General features: G+C 46.2%; 2 protein-coding genes across 2 annotated transcripts in view; both read left to right on the top strand.

Moving 5' to 3' along the window:
* Positions 1-6442: 6442 nt before the first annotated feature.
* The window catches only part of LOC146672671 (uncharacterized), a 32895-nt gene continuing 14439 nt past the window's right edge, over positions 6443-24898 (top strand). The window contains exon 1 of the mRNA XM_085388212.1: positions 6443-6586. The gene's annotated coding sequence lies outside the window, so the exon portion shown is untranslated. The remainder of the gene's footprint in view (positions 6587-24898) is intronic.
* Positions 16897-19837, top strand: LOC146672672 (uncharacterized). The gene has a single exon (XM_085400897.1). It carries the CDS (start codon positions 18044-18046, stop codon positions 19835-19837), a length of 1794 nt encoding a protein of 597 aa, XP_085257023.1. The 5' UTR covers positions 16897-18043.

Here is a 24898-nt window from a genome sequence, read left to right as displayed (position 1 = left end):
AAGAATCCCTGTCAGGCTTCAAACACCTGGCTTGGTGTTCTGGAGCTAATGTGTCACCTGTGAGGACTCTGAGATGAACACACAGCAGACACTTCAGTTCTCCGTCTGTGTGTCCTCAGTTTCCCAGCATGCCTTGGCTGTGGTGGTGGAGGTGAATGAGGGGGAACATGCTGCTCTGTCAGCACTCAGGTTTCATACCTGGTGATCTCAGAGGACAAAGCGGCGTTACAGCAGCGCACGTTGATGAGACCTGATGCTCTGAACAGTTCAGACTTCAGCCTCACTCTGAGAAAACAAACGACTGACTGTCAGCAGCAACTACACCTGCTCCATCAGTGACGGAGAGAAGAACTGAGACTGAGAGACATACAGCTGCAGGTCAAAGGTCAGAAACGCCCGCTCTTTGTACGGGTCAGGAGTTAGTACTGCAGAGGTCAGAGGTCAGCTTGCTGACAAACCATTTGAAACAGTTTGGAGCTAAAAGCACAACAGCAGAGGAAAGAAGAGACACTGCAGAGATGATGCAAAATATTGTGTTTTGTTCTCAGCTGTCAAAAAGTGTAACACACGTGTTCCAGCACAGCCTTTGTGTACTTTCACTTCTCCATACTGTCCATTGGAAATCCTGTTTGTTCCTTTTTGATTTCAGTCCATGTGTCCAAAGCAAACTTCTGTCCCACACTTTCTCTGCTGACTCTTCACCGATGCTCAGATGATCTCAGATGATTTCACCAGAACTCATCAAAATTCGGGCTCCACAGAAACCCAGACGTCACTAAACAAGCGTAACAAGCAAAGTGAAAACTGGTCATTCAGCTTTATTGACCAAAGATAAGCTCACATGTCACCTCATGACACAGACACTTATTTCCACAGCATGCACGAGGACTGACAATAAGTGTCTATAAAGCCACTTCTATCTGCCACACCTGTGCTTCTGTCATGGTTGCTCTCCTCTCACTCTGTCATTTATCCACAGTCTGCCTCCCTCTGCTCCGTCAGCTGACGTCCTCTCTACACCACCTGCTGTGTTTTATCCTGCAAAAACACATTTAAGAAGCGTTGCACCGAGTAACGGGAGGAACTGCTATAAAATAAATTTAAAGGAGGTGATGCTGAGTGCTGTGACTGGGGTCCCACCACTGACATCACGGGTGGAGGACATGTTGGAAAACTGCTACAAAGTGCTGTGCAGCCAGCAGAGCTTACAGTCTGTCCTGTGTGTCATACAGGCTCTCACACTTAGTGTTTCTGTGACACATTGAAGAGAAGTTTGTGTTGTTCACAGTTGTGCTTGTACTGAGTGACAGCTGACATGACCTAACAGGAATAATGTGTCTGTGCTGAATGAGAAGTAACACACAATGAAGTCTTGATGCATCTCAATCATCCAGGAAAGTGAGTCTGTTGGTTCTGTTCATCTGGACGCAGCGTTTTGTGGGAGAAACGTGTCGTCATCATCAGGTGACGTCTTCAGTCTCAGCTGCAGGTTTCAGTCTTACAAACAGGACATTTGCATAAAGACTGAAAGCAGCTGCAGGAACGATGGGCTGGGAGCTCCGTTCCTTCATCTTAATTATGCAGATTCTCAGGACCATTGATCAACAACCACTGATCCATGTCCATGAGTCCCATTCACAGAGATGTGGGAATGGCTGCAGTCACAGCATGTAAGATGGAAATAAATGAGAAGTATTTAGCTGAAGTGGATTTGATTTATGTTAGTTCTTTTTTAACTTGTAGTTCTACATTGGAAGATTATTGTGATATTGAAATATAAAAATACATTTATATTCTATTATTTTCTCAAAATAAGCGTCACACTCGTGGAAGCCGGTGTAGCCGCCGAAACGCCTGCATTTATGGAGACTTTCAGCCCCAGGTAGGCCAGTTATGGATCTTCGGATCCACATTATGTCAGCAGCTGTTCTCCACCGTGAACTGTGTTCAAATAAACACGCTCACGCCTCACAGACGACAGCTTACAGTCTGTAGAGATAAAGTGACTTCGTACAGCCCCGACCTGCAGACGCTGTGCGCAGAGGTTCAGGAGCAGAAGTCCCGTTGTAAACATATCACGGCAGACCCGACGATGTTTGCATGAACGCGCTTTTCAGCATCTCTTTATTGACCACTTTACACACACGGTTGCTGTGCGCACACAGCCGGCTGTAGCTTTGCAGCTCACAGCCCGACACACACCAACAACAGCAGAGAGAGCACAGACGTTAAGGCGTGATTGCGGGTGCCGCTCAGGTGCGTCCGCCTCCCCTGCAGTGGCGCTGCAGACCACGCCCACCACACGCAGTAACCAGGTAAAATACATACTTAGGCAGAATTTTGCAAATATCTATTTTTCATTTTGTAGCAGCATAGAGCTTTTTTCCAATTATTTTTTAAAAGTCAGGTCAAGGCTCCAAAAGCCCAAAGGCGATATAACAGTTTGTGTTTGCTACATGGATCATTGTAGTTCAGCTTTCCTTTGTTATATTTCTTTAAGAGCTCAAAATGTGTTCATTACATAAATCAAATGTAATTTTCTCTGTAGCACTTCATGGATTTCATAAGCAACACACTGTAGTTGTTCACACAAAGCATAAAGGTAAAAACAATATACACAGTGTTATCTTCATTTTAGATGTCACAAAGTATTTGCGGCTCCCAGTGTTTTCCCGAACCCTGACCCTTTGCGTGGAAACCGGGTCCAAAAGGCTCTTTGGGTGTTAAAGGTTGCTGACCCCTGCACTAGGCCCAACTGACACATATATTTGATTCCAAATACAAAAAATAATGTGTAACCTGCTGGAAGAATGTAGGAGGTTGAGACAGGATCTCAACACTTGGTGTCTGCAACAAAAGACAACAATATGTGGGGCGATCGTGGCTCAAGAGTTGGCAGCTCGTCTTGTAATCGGAAGGTTGCCGGTTCGAGCCCCGGCTTGGACAGTCTCGGTCGTTGTGTCCTTGGGCAAAAAAGCACTTTGGGGTCCTTAGGGACGAGTAAAGCGCTCTACAAATACAGGCCATGTAATGGCAGAAACATTCTCTAGTGTAAATCCTGACTAGTTCATTAACTACAGATCAGTTTCAGTGAACATTATTCACAGAGGGATCTGAGTTCCTTATACCAGACTCTACAGAAACTGTAACACTGTACAGCTCTGCGACTCAACAATATGACAACAATGTAACACACACTAGAATCATCAAATAAAGCCCCACTAACCACTAGAACTAACTAACTAGCACTGGACACTTGCATATTAGAGATTTCTACCACCATAGGAGGCGAGATATCATCCTTGAACCAGAGCATCCAGCCCTCAATTTCGGACATAAAAAGCGACGTGGCCAGGCATGATAACACTTTGACTGAACTGCAGGACTGTGCCTCGAACCACTCTGACACCATCGCCACTCTCCAGGCCACTGTGGAGCGTTTGTCTGCGGAGGTAAAGAAGTTAGATGAGAGATGTGGAGCTCTTGAGGCACTCCAGGAGGAATAATTTAAGAACTGCAGGAATACCAGAAGGCACAGAGGGACCCAAGATGACTGAGTTGGTTCACACCTGTTGGCGGAGGCGCTATCTCTCGAGGAGAAGCCACTCATCGATCGAGCACATAGAGTGAATCGCCAGCGTCCCAAACAAAGTCATCTTCCTCGGCCCATCATCTTGAGATTGCACTACTACCACATTGGTGAGGAAATTCTGCTGAAAGCTGCAGAGAACAAGAACCTGATGTTTTTAAAATAAACATCCTCCCAGATTTCCCTCCCTCTGTTGGAAACGCAGAGCCGCATTTGCAAATATGAGAGGAAGACTACGTGGGATGACCGGCGTCAGGTACAGACTGCTATACCCTGCAAAGCTGTTAGTGACCCATGGTGATGTGAGGAAAAGCTTTACCGATCCCAAAGAGACCGTAGACTACGCGGAGAAGCACCTCTCCCACCCACCTTCAAATGTATTAAAAGCAAGGATATATCTATATGTCTAACGCTGACACAGCACTGTGTTTCTTCTTTTCCCTTTATATTCCATGTAAAGGTGAATATGGAGCGTTTATGGAGCTCGTTTATTGAGCAGCTGTCAGTTAGAAGGTAAGAGTTACTAGGTTAACAGAGGTTAGCAGTAACAGTACGGGGAAGTATATTGTGTTGTTCTTTTGTTGTTTTTTATTTTATCGTACTTTACTTTGTTATTTTGATTTTACCTGTTGTGAGTGCTTCCCGTAATTCTCCTTTTTCTTGCGCCGCTGCGGCCAGAGTTCACAACATTACATATTTTTGTATCTATAAAAAGGAAGCTGACACTCTCCAGACTTTATCAAAGGTGTGAGCGTCACAGCAGAGGCCTTTGTGTCAACGTAGCTGAAGACAAAACACAGAAACACATGAAGGAGATTTTCCTGGCCTGGATTTTATACAAATATTCTGCAGTACATCAAAAATGAAAGAAAACCATTAGTCAACATATGAACATCACCTCTGAAGTTACAGAGCTTTGACTGGAGACACAGCTGAGCGTTTTGTATTTTGCATAATTAATTACATAATTAATTATGTAACCATAATTAAATGGTTACATCATCTTTAAAGTCCCCAGAGATCAGGAAAAGGGCCTGAGGGTGCTGTGTTTGGAGTCTGCTGATTACAGTGTGCAGGACCTCACAGGCTGCTGCAGCGTTAGCAGAGGGCGGGACATACACAGCTATCATAATCACGTGTGTAAACTCTCGTGGTAGATAGTACGGTCTCATGCTAACCGCTAGCAGCTCAATGTCCTTACAGCATAGCGTCTCTTTGATAGAGAAATGCCCAGAGTTACACCATCTATCGTTCACAAACACAGCCAGACCCCCTCCTCCCTTCTTACCACTCTCCGCTGTTCTGTCATAAGAGGCTCAGCAGCTAAAGCAGCACACCTGGGTCTCCCAGCCTATTAAAAGCAGCCCTTTGCTTCACCTGCTTCACTAAACATTATTATTTTAAGCAGAGTGGTGTGATTTATGTAGGCATTGCTGTGTGACAGGATGACTTTTCTTGCACACCCACCAAATGAGGGCGCACATGCTTCCACGCCCACTGGTGACTGCACACATCCTTTCAAGGAAGCATTTCATTCATCCCTAACAAATGGAACAAAACACTGTGCAGCGTGTTCAGGTTTGAACGTGGCCCCGGCCTCTCTCTGCATCCACCTGGCACATGCAACACACATCCACTCCCTGCTGAGCTGCTTGTATTTGATGTGTTGAAGTTTTGGTAAAGTTTGAATAAATTCCACTTTATTTATAGGAACATTTCATCTGTGGACTCCTGCTTCCCCTCTCCTTGAGCCAGTTTGTGACGGGAACATGACATAAGAAAAGTAATTTATCCCTTTTTGATTCTGTGTATCTGGCGCTCATCCAGTGAGTTCACACTTGGCAGAAACAGACTGAATTTGTCTGGAGAACTTTGGCTTCAGCCAAGTTAGATAAACACACTGTGTCTCTGTCAAAACAGCAGTGTAGTTGTGGCACCCCTGTGAGGGAATGACCACATTAATATTATTTTGTGTAAAACACTCATGTAACGGGACATTTTTCATTGCTATATGTATTTATTTTCAGTTTCTTTAAGAGGATAGAAAATCCATGTAACAGGGATTCATTTTATGTTAGAAAGCAGTGAGGGCGGAACTTTGGTGCTTGCTCCGGGGTTTCGGGGAGCAGTAAGTGGAGCCCACCTTCCGCTGCTTCCTCAGACACGTTCTGGAGGAAAGCAGAGACGCATCGTGTCTTCCTTACTCTGCTCTTCACCTGCTTTTACAGGTCGGTACACGGTGCTCGCACCGAAAATGTTGTTTATTGTCACCATGGTTACCCACGTTAATGTGAATGGGAGAGTTAAGGCGGTCCGCCAAAGTTATTTATATGTAAACACGGGAGAAAACCAGAGGAGTGTCCCGCGCGACCGCACCGCGAGCCCGCTCGTTAGGTGGAGCGCTCGTGAAGCAGAGTCAGTGCGCTCCTATGCTCTGTGCAAACGTGTTGTAATGCTCCAATCAAATCAGTTCTGTGAGATGTGAATGTTAATAGTTCTGTTAAAGTGACTGAGTAGATTAGCTAGTGTAACACAAGCACTCTGAGCAACTCTGTGTAGCTAACAGAGGCATTCATGGGTTGATTAAACAAGCTGTGTTTCATGATGCACTAAATAGTGATTTTGCCAGTAAATTACTGGAGGGAACAAATGTAATGTATTTACCAATGCTGTTATTGAATAGAACTGTTTAGCCAGTAAGACACTGCAGAAGACAATGTGATGTGTTTATTGATCTGATAAAAGGATGTAGCTGTTATGGAAAGAAGTGTGAACTTGAGAAACTGAACCAGTTAAAAAGAGTATATTTCACTGATGTTGTGAAATAAGTAAATGTAATTGATGTGAATGAGGAACCAGCTGAACAGTATATTGAAAGCTCATGTTTAGTGTTTTATAGCATTTATTTGTGTGAAATAAATCAGACTCAGACACGTTCTGGAGGAAAGCAGAGACGCATCGTGTCTTCCTTACTCTGCTCTTCACCTGCTTTTACAGGTAACATGTTTGTCATCGAGGTCTTCATCCTTGGGACCCGTAACATAGTAACTTCTTCATTGTTATACTTCTATAGTTTTCCCATTTTGTGAGCTGTGGATGTGGAAAGTGTCTCAGTGACACATCCACATGAAAACGGCGTTACCTTCGTTCATTTGCACGTCAAATGAACGAGCTGTTTGGACTTTAACGTCACAGCTGATGCTTCGATACTCGAACTCAAGAGTTCAGCTTCCACTCAGAGGTACAAGTACACACAGCAAAGATAAACGTGTACAAAAGGTTGAACCCACAAGTGCACAGCTCCAACCAGAGATGGGCAGTAATCCGATTACTTTTTTCAAGAAACGAGTAAAGTGAGGGATTACTATTGCAAAAAAGGTAATTAGATTACTGTTACTTTCCCGTAAGCACGCTGCGTTACTGCGTTACTAAAACCGCAGCTGTGTGCAGATGAACAATGGATAATCTATCGAGTGTGGAGAGAGTGTGAGCGTGCAGCGTTTAAAGCGTGGAAGCACTGACCTTACTTTGAGTTTGACTCTGTAAAAAGTGACAAAAACATTAGCATCCGCTGTTCACTGCGTGGGAAGAAAACATGCTCACTCACTATGTGTTAATGGGCATGCTTATTTATAACTTTGATAAAATGTCATAAAAATAATTCCATGCCAGCTCACCATTGGTGATCAGGTAGTTTCTGTTCCAGTTACAGTCCCATAAATCATGAAGCTTGCTGCCAGAAAAGCTTCAAATCTCCTTTGAAAGCTGTTTGTGGTCTTGATTGTGGGAGCTTCAGTTGTCTGACTCCAGCTGCCACACAGTGCTCACTGATATCATTTGCAAAAACCCCAGTGTGACAATATTTATCAGTGAAGCAGAAATCAGGAAGTGACGACTTTTCTTTGAACATTTGCTAAGGCTAAGCTGTGCTTTCTACCACAGTTGGGAATTTCCTGGTTTACAACAAATTATTGTGTCAACACCGCATAAGATTTCAAACTACAGGAAAATCACTGGAGTTATAAGAGGCAGACAACGACACACACACCACATGCATGCTGTTGCTATTTATTGTGGATTAACCTGTCAAGGGCAAGAACAAAATAATTCTGCCTCAAATACAGGAAATCATAGCTTTCCTGTATTTCCTCCATTGTTGGCATGCTGGTTAGTGCTGTTGCTCCACAGTAAGAAGGTCCTGGGCTAAATTATCCATGAATGTAAACGGCTGTGTGTTTCTATCTGATAGACTGGTGAGCTGTCCAGGGTGTACCCTGCCTGGTAACCTATCACTTCAGGGTTATTTCCCAGCCCTGCTGCAACCAGGATAGAGATAGGAGGATGGTAGTTGTTGTAGACCCATTCAATTTCAATTGAAGGATTAAAATGTTCCAGGAGCTCAACTTACTCCATCTGAACATGTTTCAATCGTGTTTTATGAACACAACATGCAGCTTTACTGAATATGAAAAGGTTGTGTTGATTTAACTCAGGTGTTTAAGTTTCTGCCAAAGCAAAACCTTTGTGTGCAACCAGTGTCCACTATTGAATCAAGTAAATCCAACATGTTTTTGTCAGTGCAAGAAGGAGTTACGGTGCCTGTATTCCTGCACAATATTGTCCCGGGAGGGAGAAAAACTTTCTGGTGAAGTTTTGGTTGATTTTTGGGTTTTGCTTGACACTAGGTTGATTTTATCAGTGAGGTTTGGATTGTTTTCTTTCTCTAAGAGAGAGAAAGATGGTTTTATGCTTGGACATGTTTGCAATGGGCCCCAGTATTTGTTACTTTATTAGAATTCTATTGGTTGCGTTTGTTTGTGCTTTTGTTACAGTGCACTGAGATAAGAACATCTGAGAGGTGTGATCCACCGGTGGTGATATTTTGGTATTTTGTGAGTTCCCGATTTAACAAATCAGCTCTTTAATCCAGACCTGAGAGGTTGAACTTTAAAGCGCTATAAAATATTCTTACTGGAAACAGTGGCAAAGTGTTTTTCTCCATGTATTTGTATTTTGTATTTATTTGTATTTAAGTATTTATTGTCATTGTCAGAGAACAATGAAATTGCGTTTGGGGCTTCCATACAACCCGTAAATAAAATAATGAAGAAAATAATAAATACCCCTTAAAACCCAAGTGTAAATATTTAACCCAGTGTGACTCCAATGCAATAAGACAATCCTTAGCAACAACATGAGAACATGACAAGTAATGTTCGTAGGAATTCAGACAAAGACCTGAGAAACATGACAAAGTACAACAATGCAACCTATTCAATATTATTGTACTGTGAGATATGATATCAGATATGATAGTTATCTATTTAAGAAAGAGGGGGGGCAGGAGGGGGGGAGAGAATAAAGATATGATGCACCAATGCAGACCAGTTCATTGCTATTAAGAAGTTGGATATGGTTATTGTCCGTGAGAGGGGGGCAGAGAGTTCAGGAGCCTCACAGCCTGTGGATACAGGCTGTTGGCCAGTCTGGATGTTCTGGCCTGTATAGACCTGTACCTTCTCCCTGAGGGCAGCAGATGGAAAAGGTGGCGCGCAGGGTGATGTTGGTCCCGCAGGATACTGTGCACCCTCCTCAGACAGCGAGTGGGGAAGATATTACTGATCTCTGGCAGACTTGTTCCAATAATTCTGCCAGCTTCTTTCACCACCCGCTGGAGTGCTTGCTGATCGGCCTTGGTGCAGCTGGGGAACCACACTAGAAATCCATACATCAGAACGCTGCTGATGGCACAGTTGTAGAAGTTCAACATCAGAGATCTGGGAATGTGTGCGCTCCGCAGTCTCCTCAGGTAGTAGAGGCGCTGTTGGGCCTTCCGTGCAACTGAGGTGATATGGTTGCCCCAGGACAGGTCCTCGGTCACAGTTACCCCCAAGAATTTAAAACTGCTCACCCTCTCCACCGCCTCACTGCCAATGAAGAGAGGCAGATGGTTGTTATGACCCTTCTTCCGGAAATCTACAATGATCTCCTTGGTCTTTTTGGTGTTTAAGACCAAGTTATTGTCGTGGCACCATGACTCTAGTTGTTGCACCTCTGTCCTATAGTTTGTCTCATCGTTGTTGGATATAAGTCCGAGCACTGTAGTGTCATCGGCAAACTTAACAATGAGATTGGACGCGCAGGAGGAAATACAGTCATGGGTGAAGAGAGTGTATAGCAGAGGGCTCAGAACACACCCCTGAGGGGCACCGGTGTTGACCACAAGGATGGAAGAGGTGTTCTTACCCACTCTGACACTCTGTCTACGGTTAGTGAGGAAGTCCACAATCCAGTTGCACAGAGAGGAGTTAAGTCCCAGTTGGTGGAGTTTGGGACGGAGTTTGTATGGCCGGATGGTATTAAAAGCCGAGCTGTAGTCTACAAAGAGGAGCCCTGCATAGGTGTTCCTGTGTTCCAAGTGCTTCAGTAATGTGTGCAGCACTGTGGCGATCGCATCCTCGGTTGACCGGTTCTCCCTGTATGCAAACTGGTGCGAGTCCAGGGATGGTGGAAAAGCAGCTCTGATGTGTTTAATGACCAGTCTCTCCAGGCATTTGGCGGGAATGGGGGTGAGTGCCACAGGTCTGAAATCGTTCAGACATGTGACATTTGACTGTTTTGGGATGGGAACGATGGTTGCTGCTTTGAAACAGGATGGTACCAGTGAACAGGACAACGAGGTGTTATATATATAGGTGAAGACGTCCGCCAGGTCCGCAGCACAGTCTTTTAGCACCCGGCCCAGCACTCCATCTGGCCCGGCCGCCTTCCTGGTGTTAATGCTCCGGAACACACGCCTCAGCTCATGAGTGCTCAGGACTGGAGCAGGATCGGTTGAGGGGAGAGGGGACAGGACAGGGTCGGTGTTCTCCCTATCAAAACGGGCATAAAAGAGATTTAGATCCTCAGCCAGAGTAGAACTGTCGGCTGAGGGTGATGGTGTTCTCCTTTTGTAGTCCGTGATAGCCCTGATGCCCTCCCAGACCTGCCTTGGGTTTGTGTTGTTCTCAAACCTGGCCTCGATACGCCTCCTGTGCTGCTGCTTGGCAGTCTTGATGCCTCTTCTCAGGTTGGCCCTGGCAGCACTGTATGCCTCCTGGTCCCCGGATTTGAAAGCGTTGTTCCTCGTTCGAATAAGTTGTTGAACTCCGTGTGTCATCCAGGGTGGATTATTAGGGAACACACGGAATCGTTTCCAAGTTGTTACATTGTCCACACAGAAACAGATGTAGTCCAAGACAGTGGAGGTGTAACTGTCCAATGCGACACGATTGTCAGTGTCCTGCACCTTGAATACATCCCAGTCTGTGCAGTGGAAACAGTCCTGAAGCATCGGAATAGCATCCTGCGGCCATGTTCTCACGGTTTTGGTTGTAATCCCAGTGCTCTTGATCTTTTGTGTGTATATTGGGTGTAGCAGAAGGGAGAGATGGTCTGACAGACCCAGGTGGGGATAAGCCTGGGCTCTGTATGCATTCGCCATGTTAGTGTACACCTGGTCCAACGTTCTATCTCCTCTGGTAGCACACTTCACATTACGGTGGAAATTGTAAAGTACAGATTTCAGGTCCGCGTGGTTAAAATCCCCAGCCGCAATAAAGACACTGTCCGGGTGTGCTGCCAGGCTGTTATTGATGCTGCTGCTCAATTGTGCTAACGCTAGCTTAGCATTAGCATCTGGTAAACAGCGCAGATGTAAACGGCAGAAAATTCCCGAGGGAGATAGAATGGACGGCACTTTAACACCAACAGTTCTACCTCTGTACTGCACAGTCTTTCCGTTACCGTGACGTTCGTGCACCAAAAGTTGTTAATATAGATGCACAGCCCCCCGCCAGTCTTCTTACCCGAGTCCGCAGACCTGTCGGCTCGATAGGCGGTGCGGCCTGCTAGATCAATAGCCACATCGGGAATGGCGCTGTCCAGCCAGGTTTCAGTGAAAATCATGCACAAACAGTTATTAAAAGTCCGTCGAGTGGCGATCTGCAGTCGTATTTCATCCAGTTTGTAACGGATTGAACGGGCATTGGAGAGGAATATGGTCGGGAGTGGTGGTTTAAACGGACTAGTCTTTAGCCGTGCCCACAGGCCTCCCCGCCTGCCTCTCTTCTGCCTCCGCTCGCAACGTCTCCTCCTGCGGCTTGCTGTTGCGGGTAGCCCGGGGGGTTGCTTAACGATCTCCGGGGGGTTGAGATACTCGGATGTTAGTTGAAGATCTAACATCAGAGTATCTCAAATGATTATAATGGGCTTGGGAGAAATTCACTTATATGTGACATTGATCACATGAGAAGTCCTGAGCCTAAAAGGATTGCAGCGAGTCAATCCAGTCCAAAAACAAGGAGCTGTTTTCCTTTAAAATGATGACGTCATCTTGCTGGTGATGGAGGCTCGAATAGGCTGCGCGTGAGACTCCATTATCAGCAATATCTGGTATGAATGTGTGTGGATGTATGCATGTGACTGGACTGTGACGGACTGACGACTAAAAGTTTAACTGACTTGATACTGAGACAAAAACGGTGCCGACTTTAGGATTAGTGAATGTCCACAACAATTCACCCAGCCTGTAGAAGAAGGGTGGAGGTTTTGTCTTGCTTTGTTTGTGCAGGAGCAGAAGGATGACAGAGACTAAAGGGGGAGGCTGTAGCTTCACATGAGTGTGAGCTGCAGACTGAACCCTTTGATTGCTAATGTTGAGTCACTGATGTTTGCATTAAGAAAATTGTGTTTTATTAACTGTGTTTTAATTAAGGTATCACATTATATTGTTGGGAATGTTAAATGCTAAAGTGAAGAAAAGCTTTGATTTCACTCATGACTGAACATGTTATTATTAACCACAGCAGGCCACTGTAAAGAGTCAATTAACTGTTATAGAGGAAAAAAAGGCCAAAAACTCTGTTAATACCTATGAATAACAGGCAATGATAGACTTGTCACATTCAAAATAGAGATATGTAATAACAAACACGGGTCCGTGTCATTTAGGTTCTCCATTGAAATAGTCAATCATTTAGAAAAGTAGAATATATATATATAAAAAAACACCCAGCACGCCCCTGCGGGCGGTTTATCCTTCAAGCTCGGGTCCTCTACCAGAGGCCTGGGAGCTTGAGGGTCCTGCGCAGTATCTTAGCTGTTCCCAGGACTGCACTCTTCTGGACAGAGATCTCCGATGTTGTTCCCGGGATCTGCTGGAGCCACTCGCCTAGCTTGGGAGTCACCGCACCTAGTGCTCCGATTACCACGGGGACCACCGTTACCTTCACCCTCCACATCCTCTCGAGCTCTTCTCTGAGCCCTTGGTATTTCTCCAGCTTCTCGTGTTCCTTCTTCCTGATATTGCTGTCATTGGGAACCGCTACATCGATCACTACGGCCGTCTTCTTCTGTTTGTCTACCACCACTATGTCCGGTTGGTTAGCCACCACCATTTTGTCCGTCTGTATCTGGAAGTCCCACAGGATCTTAGCTCGGTCATTCTCCACCACCCTTGGGGGCATCTCCCATTTTGACCTTGGGACTTCTAGGTTATACTCGGCACAGATGTTCCTGTACACTATGCCGGCCACTTGGTTATGGCGTTCCATGTATGCCTTGCCTGCTAGCATCTTGCACCCTGCTGTTATGTGCTGGATAGTCTCTGGGGCATCTTTACACAGCCTGCACCTGGGGTCTTGCCTGGTGTGATAGACCCCAGCCTCTATGGATCTTGTACTCAGAGCTTGTTCTTGTGCTGCCATGATTAGTGCCTCTGTGCTGTCTTTCAGTCCAGCTTTGTCCAGCCACTGGTAGGATTTCTGGATATCAGCCACCTCCTCTATCTGCCGGTGGTACATACCGTGCAGGGGCCTGTCCTTCCATGATGGTTCCTCGTCTCCCTCCTCTTTCTTGGGTTTCTGCTGCCTGAGGTATTCACTGAGCACTCGGTCAGTTGGGGCCATCTTCCCAATGTATTCTTGGATGTTCCTTGTCTCATCCTGGACTGTGGTGCTGACACTCACCAGTCCCCGGCCCCCTTCCTTCCGCTTAGCGTACAGCCTCAGGGTGCTGGACTTGGGGTGAAACCCTCCATGCATGGTCAGGAGCTTTCTTGTCTTTATGTCAGTGGCTTCTATCTCCTCCTTTGGCCAGCTTATTACCCCAGCAGGGTACCTGATCACGGGCAGGGCGTATGTGTTGATGGCCCGGATCTTGTTCTTACCATTCAGCTGACTCCTCAGGACTTGCCTGACCCTCTGCAGGTACTTGGTGGTTGCAGCCTTTCTAGCGGCCTCTTCATGGTTCCCATTTGCCTGCGGGATCCCCAGGTACTTGTAACTGTCCTCTATGTCTGCAATGTTGCCTTCTGGTAGTTCAATCCCCTCAGTTCTGACTACCTTCCCTCTCTTTGTTACCATTCGACTACACTTCTCCAGTCCGAACGACATTCCAATGTCATTGCTGTATAGCCTGGTAGTGTGGATCAGTGAATCGATGTCTCGTTCACTCTTGGCATACAGCTTGATGTCATCCATGTACAGGAGGTGGCTGACAACTGCTCCGTTCCGTAGTCGGTATCCGTAGCCAGTCTTGTTAATGATCTCACTGAGGGGGTTCAGGCCTATGCAGAACAGCAGTGGGGACAGAGCATCTCCTTGGTAGATCCCGCACTTGATGGTAACTTGTGCTATGGGCTTGGAGTTGGCCTCTAGTGTTGTACGCCACATCCCCATTGAGTTCCTGATGAAGGCTCTTAGGGTCCCATTGATCTTGTACAATTCTAGGCATTCCAGTATCCAGCTGTGGGGCATTGAGTCATAGGCCTTCTTGTAATCAATCCAGGCAGTGCACAGGTTGGTCAGTCTGGTCTTGCAGTCTCGGCTGATTGTTCTGTCTACCAGTAGCTGGTGTTTTGCACCTCTGGTATTCTTGCCAATTCCTTTCTGTGTCCCGCTCATGTATTGACCCATGTGCCTGTTCATCTTAGCCGATATGATGCCTGACAGGAGCTTCCATGTAGTACTGAGGCAGGTTATTGGTCGGTAGTTGGAGGGGACCGGTCCCTTCTTGGGGTCCTTGGGGATCAGGACCGTCCGGCCTTCAGTTAGCCATTCCGGGTGTCTTTCGTTAACTAGCAGCTGGTTCATTTGTGCTGCCAGACGCTCGTGGAGTGCAGTCAGCTTCTTCAGCCAGTAGGCGTGAACCATGTCGGGCCCTGGTGCTGTCCAACTCTTCATACTGGAGACCCTTTCTTGGATATCTGCCACTGTGATGGTTACTGGACCCTGTTCAGGGAGGTCGCTGTGGTCTGCCCTCAGATCCTCTAGCCACTGAGCATTGCCGTTATGGGTTGCATCCTTCTCCCATATGCTCTTCCAGTATTGCTCCGTCTCCAGCCTTGGTGGTGCTGTTCTCTTATTGTTCCCTTGCCACTGAGAGTACACCTTTGCTGGTTCTGTGGAGAACAGCTGGTTTATTCTCCTGCCTTCTATCTCTCTGGTGTACCTCCTCAAGCGGCTGGCCAAGGCTGTGAGTCTTTGCTTGGCAGTTTCCAAGGCCTCAGGTATGGACAACTTGCTGTATTTCTTAGGCACCTTATTTGTCGCACCTTTCTGCAACTCCGTTAGTTGGCTAACCTCCCTCCGTGCTACTTTGATCTTGCCCTCTAGCCTCCTTCTCCATGGAGGGTACTGCCCCTTGTGGCTGTTCAACTTGTAGCCAAGCATCTCACTGATCACTGCTGCCGTATTGTAGATCAGCTTGTTAGTGTCGGTAATCGTGGTTGTAGGTATTGCCCGTAGTGCTGCATTAACATCATCTAGCAGACCTTCTGAGGGTACTTCACGTAATCTTGGTAACCGGCTACGGGGAATCCAGGTTTCAAGCTTGGCCATGATCCTATTTTTCAGGTCAGTTCCTCTCGCACTCAACGATCCTTCTCCTATCGCACTTGGGGCTATGTACCCAATCTCGGGTGGGGGTGATGATATCTCCCCCCTGACCTGGCGTCCTGACTCCTCCTTGCCGTAGCATTTGTGTTGTACCTCGTCAATCTCTAGCTGTGAGAGCAGTCCCTTCTTTCGAATGTTGGAACACTGAGCTACTAGTTGTTTCGCCGTCATTGTGGATGTTGGGTATCGAAGAATCCATAGGTCCCTCATCCTATTCATGTAGCCCCTTCCGCCGGGGTTACTTGCGTAGTAGCATTCCAACAACGCCCTGTTTTCGTCCCTTGCCCACCGATGCCTTCTTGTTCCAGTAGCCCACTTTTCGTCAGGGTGCCCTGGTTCCTCAACACCTGACGCGGACCTTGTTGATCCGGGCGACGTCCGAGCCGGCATGCCTTCATATTTATCTGTCTCGCTCATGTCTGCGGTAGGCTTGCTTAGCATAGGGGGTCTAGCCTTAGGACCCTTTACTGGATACAGACGCCCCAGGCAGGAATCGAACTTGCGATCCTCTGTTCCAAAGGCGTGTAGTTTAACCACTACGCTATCCAGCTGCTATATATATATATATATATATATATATATATATATCTATATATATATATATATATATGTGTGTCTCAACGCTGTTTCTCAATAATATTAAAAACCTAAAAACTATTGTTGTGGAAGATAGAAGTCACTGTGACAGCCCTCTGACTGTGGAGGACGTTTGTAATCCTATTTCTGCACTTAAGGCCAACAAATCTCCCGGCACAGATGGTTTAACTGCAGAGTTTTATGAATCATTTTCTAATCTCCTGGCTCCGTTCTTACTGCAGCTTTTCATAGGAAGTGTAGAGAATAACATCCTCCCTCCTACTCTTACTCAGGGTCTCATAACACTTATTCCAAAGCCAAACAAAGACTTACTTCTTATTGATAATTGGAGACCCATCTGTCTGCTCAATGATGACTATGAGATTATGGCTTTAGTACTTGCTAACAGAATGAAAGAGTTCTTGGACACAATTATCGATGAGACACAATCAGGCTTTATGAGAAACAGACACCTTTCTAAGAACATGAGACTGGTTTTAGATCTACTTGATTACTCTGATTTGGTATCTGACTATAGCTTCATTCTCTTCCTGGATTTTTAAAAGGCTTTTGATACAATTGAACATCAATTTATTTTCCACTCTTTGGAAAAATTTGGCATTTTTCTGTAAAGCTATCAAAACCTTGTACACGAATGGCAATAGCTCAATTAAAATGATTAAGACTCCACCCCGAGATTTGACCTGTTATACAAGGAATCAGCACAGCTGATAAGGAGCTCATCATCAGCCAGCTAGCAGATGACACCACACTCTTCTTGAAGAATGCAAATCAAATCCGTCCAGCCCTTAGTGTTATTAGTGATTTCTCTGAGGCATGTTAATACTTTTAGCTATTTTATATCCATAAATGTAAGTTTATTAATAAAACACCATATTTCTGCCGTTTTATAAGGATATGAATTGTACATACAATCAATTTCAGACTCAACCAACAAAAAGCCTCTCAGAACAATATTTATATTGTAACAGTTGCTATTGTAATGCAGTGTATCACCACATGGCGGCGCCTCCTGTCTCACGACTGGTGTCACCCCCTTTTTGTTCTTCTTCGCACTCCTCCTGTAATGTATGCTCCCGTGTGTACGTGGACTAGTGTGCTCTTTAGTAATGTGTGGTAGAGGTAGCATTTTTATTTTTGATATTGTAAATAAATGAGTACTTTTTGGAAAGTCAGAAGCTGTTGCTCATTTGCTATCCACCTGCACACCTCCGCGGCTGGCTTCATCTCCACTGCACGTTACAACTGGCGCCCGAACTTTTTCCCCTTGGACTTCAGACGATTTTTGCATCCCGCCGAGGATTCTTCTCTTCTAGCACTTGAACTGTCTCGGAAATCCCCCCCAGTTTTGCGGACGCTCGGACGTTTTCTCCAGCCATGGCTGCAGCCTTAGCTCAGGTGGGACCCGAATAATTTCTGGATACCGTGGTGTGCCGCTGCTCCGCTTGGGAGAAAGAAAAAGAGAGAAGCTGACTCCGCGACGCGAATGGACTCCGTGGATTTTTTATTTGTTGTTGGTTTCGTCTTCTAAGGATTAATTCTTCTGTGGAGAGCCTGGACATGAACATTTCTGCTGGCTTTTCATTCCCCTTTCCCTCTGCTGAGACTGACTGTAGCACATGTAAGTGATAGCTTGGCCGACTACAACCGTTGGTGCTGGTCTTCGGCTCAGTATAACAAAACGACTTAAAACTAATCTTGCATTGAGCTCTAGTGTTGCAGACATGCTATTGTAATAACATGGTTCTGATCACTCCAGTCTAATTTCAGTTGTTGGGCGAAATTTTATGTGGTTTTTCTAAATTTAATCTTGAACGCATTTTTGCAGTTTTGTCTTTCTAGTCTGACCTAACTGACTCTTTTACTGCTATATCAATAACTGCGCTGTGCCCTGGAGCGGCTTAATTTTTTTGAAATCGCAATGGCACACTGCCCAGACGACTCTGACTCAGACATGGAACTTACCTCGTTACCTATGTGCCAGATAGTTGAAAATGTGACTCCTAGCCTTAGCCAACAAGTGGTGGAGTTAAGAACTGAGGTGAATAAGCTTAGTGATTGTTTAAGTGACTCACTGAACATACAGCAGAGTTTACTAAGGCAGTGGGACCAACTCACAATGGGGAACTCTCCCCCTCCTGCAGTCCCACAGTCTCCTGTTTTCCCAATGGCCACATCGACACCTCATGTTCATGTGATGGACAAAACTGAACCCACCAACAGTACCAATCCGTTCCTGCCCAGCAACCCATTTCAACCTACAAATCCTTTCCTCCCATCTCACTCACTTGAACTCAGCAGCACTTCCAGAGTGATTGCGGCAGCTTTACATCACGCAAAGCTGGAGCCTCCTGTGTATGCTGGGGACGGAAAAGTGAAACCTGAGGACTGGTTAAATGCAGTTGGCACATACAAAGCCTCATTGAACCTAACTGATGGGCAATTGCCAAACGAACTGCCACACTTTCTTGCAAAAGAGCCCGGGAAATGGTTCAAGGCACTGAGCTCCCACATCACATCATGGGCTCAATTCTGTCAACTGTTTAAGACAGTTTTTCTGCCCTCCGACAACCAAGAACGCATCCTGAGAGGAATTTTGGATCGTGTTCAGGCTCAGGACGAGCCGCTCCCAACCTTTGTCGCCCACATGTTGAGTGAGTTTGACAAACTGAAGAGCCCCCCACCTGAAAAAGACAGAATTGACCTAATTAGTAAACATGCTCTCGAAAAATACAGAGTTGCCCTGTATGGCGCTAATGTCACTTCTGTAATGGACCTGCTGCTACGCGCTCATGAGCTTCACTCAGTGCTTGGACCACAAAGACCACAGCCTGCTTTATGTAGCAAAGACAACTATAAGCCTGAACCTTACTGCTTCAAATGCTCTCAGCCAGGGTTCACTACACGCACCTGCCCAAACTGTAACACCCAACCTCATTTGCCACAACGAGCCTCGAACACCGCTAGGCATGGCCCAGTCCAGCCATTGCCAGTACCTGGCCCCTCTGACCCTGGCCATGAAAAGGTGGAATTAAGCAGCACCACATCCCAGCCACAATACAGGCAGTCGGGAAACTACAGGGGGGGGGAGGAGGACATTTCACAGAGGCCAACCTTCCCCCAGTTACTAACGGAGCCTCACACGCCCGATTCACTACAGGGTGGACACAGTCTTGGACACTTGGAAGACAATTTTTCACAAGTCCACTGGAATACCCCACTAAGAACGAAAGTGAACTTCAATGCTTCATCTGTGGATGCTACCCTCGACACGGGTGCTTCCCTCTCGGCTGTACGAGCAGATCTCATTCAAGTAAATGACTCTTACCCTAGAAACACAAGTGAGTGGAATGGTCCTGCAGTTAACCTCGCCAATAATGCTCCCTGTATCCCTGTTGGTGTTATTTGGCTCAATATTGGATTCATGAACAAGAACTTTTACCAGCGTTTTGCCATAATACCAGATTTGTCCTCTCCTTTCATTCTGGGAATGGGTTTTATGGCAAGAGCTTCTGTTTCTATTCACATTCCTACTAGAACAGTCTACATTGAGGACATCCCCTGCCCACTCGCAGACAATGAAGAGGACCTTCAAAATGATTACTCACATTCACCTGGAACACTGATGTCTTTGGACTTGGTTCGCTCAGACTTAACAGCCAAACTGTCTGAAGCAAGTCTCTCAGAGAACAACAAGGATGCTGAGCAGATTTAGTAAAGCAAGTTTAGCTCCTTGTTTGATGGTCAACTTGGTCGAACGGCTCTCACTGAGCACGCCATAGAGACTGGCAATGCAACACCTGTCAAACTCCCACCCTATCGCACGTCACCTGCTAAGAAACGTGTGATTGAAGAACAAGTGCAACAAATGTTGAAGGACAACATCATTGAACCTTCCACAAGCCCTTGGGCAGCTCCTGTAGTCATTGTAAATAGAGCGGCCACGGAACCAAGGTTTTGTGTGGACTTTCGAGGGCTCAACCAAGTTACCCGAAAAGACTCTTATCCCCTGCCTCGTGTAGATGAGTCTTTGGACTTTCTGGCAAGAGGAAAGTTTGTCTCAACATTGGACTTAGCGCGAGGCTATTGGCAGGTTGCTGTAGCAGAGGACTCGAAGCCTAAAACTGCCTTCATCTCTCACTGCGGTCTCTTCCAGTTTCGGGTGCTGCCCTTTGGGCTCTGCAACGCACCTGCAACTTTTCAGAGACTCATGAACTCTGTGCTTGCTGGCCTCATTTACAAAACGTGCGTAGTCTACCTGGATGACATTGTTATCGCCTCACCTACCTTTGAACAGCACTTAGTGGATCTTGAGGAGGTGCTGGGCAGACTCCAGGCTGCTGGCTTGTCATTGAAGCTCAAAAAGTGCCAATTCTGCCTCGATGAATTCACCTTTCTCGGGTACCGCATCACATCATCAGGTGTTAAGCCCGATCCGGACAAAGTAAAGGCGGTTAAGGAGTTTGATACCCCAACCTCAGTGAAACACGTCCGTCAGTTCCTTGGCTTGACTGGCTATTATCGACGCTTCATTCAGAATTATGCCCGCCATGCCGAACCTCTTCACGCCATCACCAGAAAGGACAATGCTTTCCACTGGGACGACAGCTGTCGAAGGGCCATGGACACTTTGAAGGATCATGACACATCAGCCCCGATCCTGTCATTTCCAGACTTCAACCGTCCCTTTTCCATTCACGCCGATGCATGTGACATTGGTCTTGGGGCAGTGTTGATGCAAAAGGATGACATGGGTCGTGAGTACGTTGTGGCTTTTGCTAGTCGCTCCCTTCACAAAGCTGAACTCCCCTACTGCACTTCAGAGAAGGAGTGCCTCGCTGTGATATGGGCTCTGGAACACTTCCGCCCATATGTTGAAGGTGTTCATGTTACTATCTTCACTGACCACAACAGCCTCAGGTGGCTCATGTCTCGTCAAAACCCAACGGGCCGACTCGCCCGCTGGTCACTTCGTTTGCAGGACTTTGATTTCACAATAGTGCACAAACCTGGTGCACAGAACAAAGTTCCCGACGCACTGTCACGCAACCCTTTGCCTCTGACCTGTGACAGGCCGACTGATCTTTTACCAGATCATGCTGTTATGGGCAGCCTGGACATTCGTACTCTGCCCCCCGACATTCTGGCTGACCGTTCACAATTCAGACAGCTGCAGTTAGATGATCATGTCACAGGTCCACTCCTCAGAGACATTGAAGCAGACTCTCTGAACAGCTAGGACAATGCCACCTTGTTACAGTATGTTGTGTATGACTCTCTTTTGTATCACAGAGAACCCAAGTCCACATGTGCTTTGCACCCTTTGAAAGAGCTGAAACTGTTTGCCCCTACTTCCATGAGAGGCACCTTGCTGGACTATTACCATGACCACCCCACAGCAGGTCACTTGGGTGTTTCTAAGACATTGGCTAGACTGCGTTTTAGGTTTTTCTGGCCCAAAATGGCAGCTGATGTGAAACGCTATGTGATTTCATGCTCAGTGTGCCAACTCACCAAGCCAAGTCAGAAAAAAGCAGCCGGTCTTATGGTTCCCATTGTCCCCCAGAAACCCTGGCAGTATGTGGGTGTGGATTTTGTTGGGCCACTTCCCCGCACCCCCACTGGTAATGCTTATTTGATCGTGTTTGTTGACTATTTGACTAAATGGGTTGAAGCCAGTGCTGTCAAAGAAGCTACATCTCAGGTAGCAGCTGGTAAATTCGTCACTGACATTTTTGCTAGGCATGGTACACCCACTTACCTCATTTCTGACAGAGGGTCTCCTTTTGTGAGTGAGCTTTTTGAACATGTTGTTTCTGCCTTAGGCTCGGTGCACAGACTCACTACGTCATATCACCCTCAGACAAATGCTACTGAACGCGTCAACCGGACTCTGAAAACTGCAATCCGCGCTTATGTAGGTGATAAGCACACATCATGGGACAAGTTTCTCCCTCAGATTTGCTTTGCTCTGCGCACCGCCCCCCATGACAGTACAGGTATGACTCCTGCCATGATGCTTTATGGTCGTGAGTTAGACACCCCGCTTGACCTTATCACTCAGCCTTCTACAGCAGGTGTTGATGAACCGGGTGTGCCTTACCCTGAGACTCTGAGAGCCTCCCTGCAGGAAGCTCACGACCACGCCAAAGCAGCTTTGGACTATAGCCATGACAGACAAAAACATTACTATGACTTGAGACATCGACATGCCACGTTTCGTGTTGGTGACCTTGTGAGAGTTAAGACGCACCCCAGGTCAGACGCTCAGTCTAACTTTACTGCTGTTAGGAAAAATGTTCTAAAACACTTCTTCAGTAAAGACTCAGAGAAGAGAAACACACAGAACTTCTTGCTAGCAAGGGCAGCCTCTACTCTAAGAGACTCCAGTGAGAGAACTGCCCCGGTCTTTATTTATACTCCATTGAGCGTGTGTGTGTGTGTGTGTGTGTGTGTGTGTGTGTGTGTGTGTGTTGATCAAAGGGTCATATAACATGAAAGCACAAAAGGTACATCCTTGGTCATAAAGAGGGTAGTCTCCCCCACCCTAGATGGCACGGTGAGGAAGTCCAGCAGTTAAAGCACTTAGACTAAAACAGACATAGCTACGTTAAAACAATAAAACAAGGTACGACCTCTCCCATGCTCCCAGGATGTGGGGGTGAACCAAGCCTGCTAAAAATCACACATCCTGTCACTACCAAATAACTACAAACAGCATCCTACCATAAGCAAACTTATATCACTAAAAGATTATACTGACTACTAAATACAATTTTCCATTGACATTCCCTCCTGTTGTCAGAAAAAACTTTTAGTGAGATATCAGTTTGTAACATCTTGTCGTACATTTTCTGTCACATCGTCATTAATCACACAAAGTCTTCATGTTCCAACAGGCCAAAGTTATCATCATCATTTGTCACAGCTGTATATGCAGCAACAGTAGAAAATATTATGCGGTTAATCATGAGTCTTAGGCATGGCAATATACACGTTACAAAAACACAAAATAAAAGTAAAAATATCCCAACTCCGATGAGTAGTCTTTTTAGCACCTGTAACCAGGAGCCAGTGTATAGCCAAGAGAACCAGTCTCTTGTATCACTTACATAGTCCTGATCTTGAGCCTGCTGGATCTGTCTCAAAACATTCAGGGCGTCAGTCATGTTTGATGAATGCACGTCGTCTGGTATGTAAGTGCAGCATGTGGTATTAAAAAGGACGCAAAGTCCCCCTTTCTTTGCTAATAACATGTCCAGAGCTACTTGATGTTGCATCGCTGTAATCCGTAATGCATCAATTTCCTGGTTCTGCTGTTCGTTGATCTTACATGAAGCGTTCAGGAAAAGTCCAAACCGGTAATCCAGAGTTTCAATTCTCAGCATGTTTTTTCCAGCTCCCACCCAGGGGAACAATGAATGGAGCACTTTCTGTCCAGTAGTCCATAATTTAAACTCCTTAGGCACGTCGCCTCCCCATATCGGGTCATGTGGTTGAAGTTTAGGAATCACTAATCTTCTTTTCCGGCGTACTGTAGAAGTGGTGTTCACTGCAGTCATCCTGAAGGTGTGTCGACGTGCTGGGCATATGAGAACAGACATAACAGTCTGTATTTGCCAATTCTGCCTTTGTTCTGTCGTGGATATAACGGTACCAGGCATTGTTCATCCACGGATGAATGTGATCTTGCGTCATGTCCCTTAGGTGAGAGTTGTCGTGTGTCCATCTCTTCTGCCTGCCTCCTGGTTCAGCTGCTGTTGAGGTCAGCTGAAGTCCTGTAAGGGTGAGCATCGTAGTCAAGGTAACCAGGAGGGTCCACCTCCCCATGGTTGCACACAGATCCATCACACCTCACACTTGGTTGCCCTAGAGTTGATCAGAGGCTGGAGGTTGGAGTGCGAGCTTACCCTACGGGGGCTCAATCAGCACTCCCCCCTCACCAATGAAGCAACCAAGCGTGAGATTTCTCTACTGTGCTGTCTTGGGGGTGTCAGGGTTTCCTGGGACCTCAACCTTTTTGCAGTGGCTCTGATAAATCCAGGAGGGTCTCTCCGTTATTTTGCAGGTCAAGGTGATGTTCATAGGAAACTGCTGTCATCACCACCATAGCTTCTGGTTCCTGTGCTTTTCACAGAATCATAATGCCATCCTTAGATTCCCTCTGCGCTGTCGATGGAGCTTGGCACGCTCCCCTCATCCTTCAGGTGCCCATCTGTTGTCCACAATCTCCTCTGTTGGCCTCTGGAAATCCCCTTTGGCACAGCTCTCATTCCAACGCAGTTTCATGGTCCTTGCTGTGGCTCCAAAGTCTGATCTCATGATGGGCCCTAACCAGCTTGACCTTTGACCTCAACCACTGCCTGGTGCTGTCAGCTATGCCTGGAATGGTTCTCGCTTCTCACTGGGCCTCTGAAGATTTCCCAGGAGATTACTGCTGCACCTGTATTTTAGAAAAACTTCTATTTGGAGAGCATGTCAACAATCATCAAACCACATTCTTTAGTTCAGTGAACTTATAGACCATCAAAGCCTCATCTGAACATGGGTGCACCACTTGCATAGGTTTAATACCCATAAATAAACGGTTAAATCACTGCAACAATAATAATAGAAAACATTGTTTAATGTTAATCTTTGGACTCCACCTCTTGACGCATGGACACTCTCATGCGTCAACTCACCAAACCTGGATCCCTGCATACACACCTTCTTGGCCTGGAAAACAAAATCTAGAAGTAAAATCAAACTTCACACTTATAAACAATTATATCAT

The sequence above is a fragment of the Rhamphochromis longiceps genome, linkage group LG3 (genome assembly GCF_057381845.1).
Source record: "Rhamphochromis longiceps isolate RC_006_pf linkage group LG3, R_longiceps_female_GT1.1, whole genome shotgun sequence".
In the NCBI taxonomy this organism is placed as follows: domain Eukaryota; kingdom Metazoa; phylum Chordata; class Actinopteri; order Cichliformes; family Cichlidae; genus Rhamphochromis; species Rhamphochromis longiceps.
Note: the sequence above shows the minus strand (reverse complement) of the source record. Positions and strands in the feature narration are given on the sequence as shown.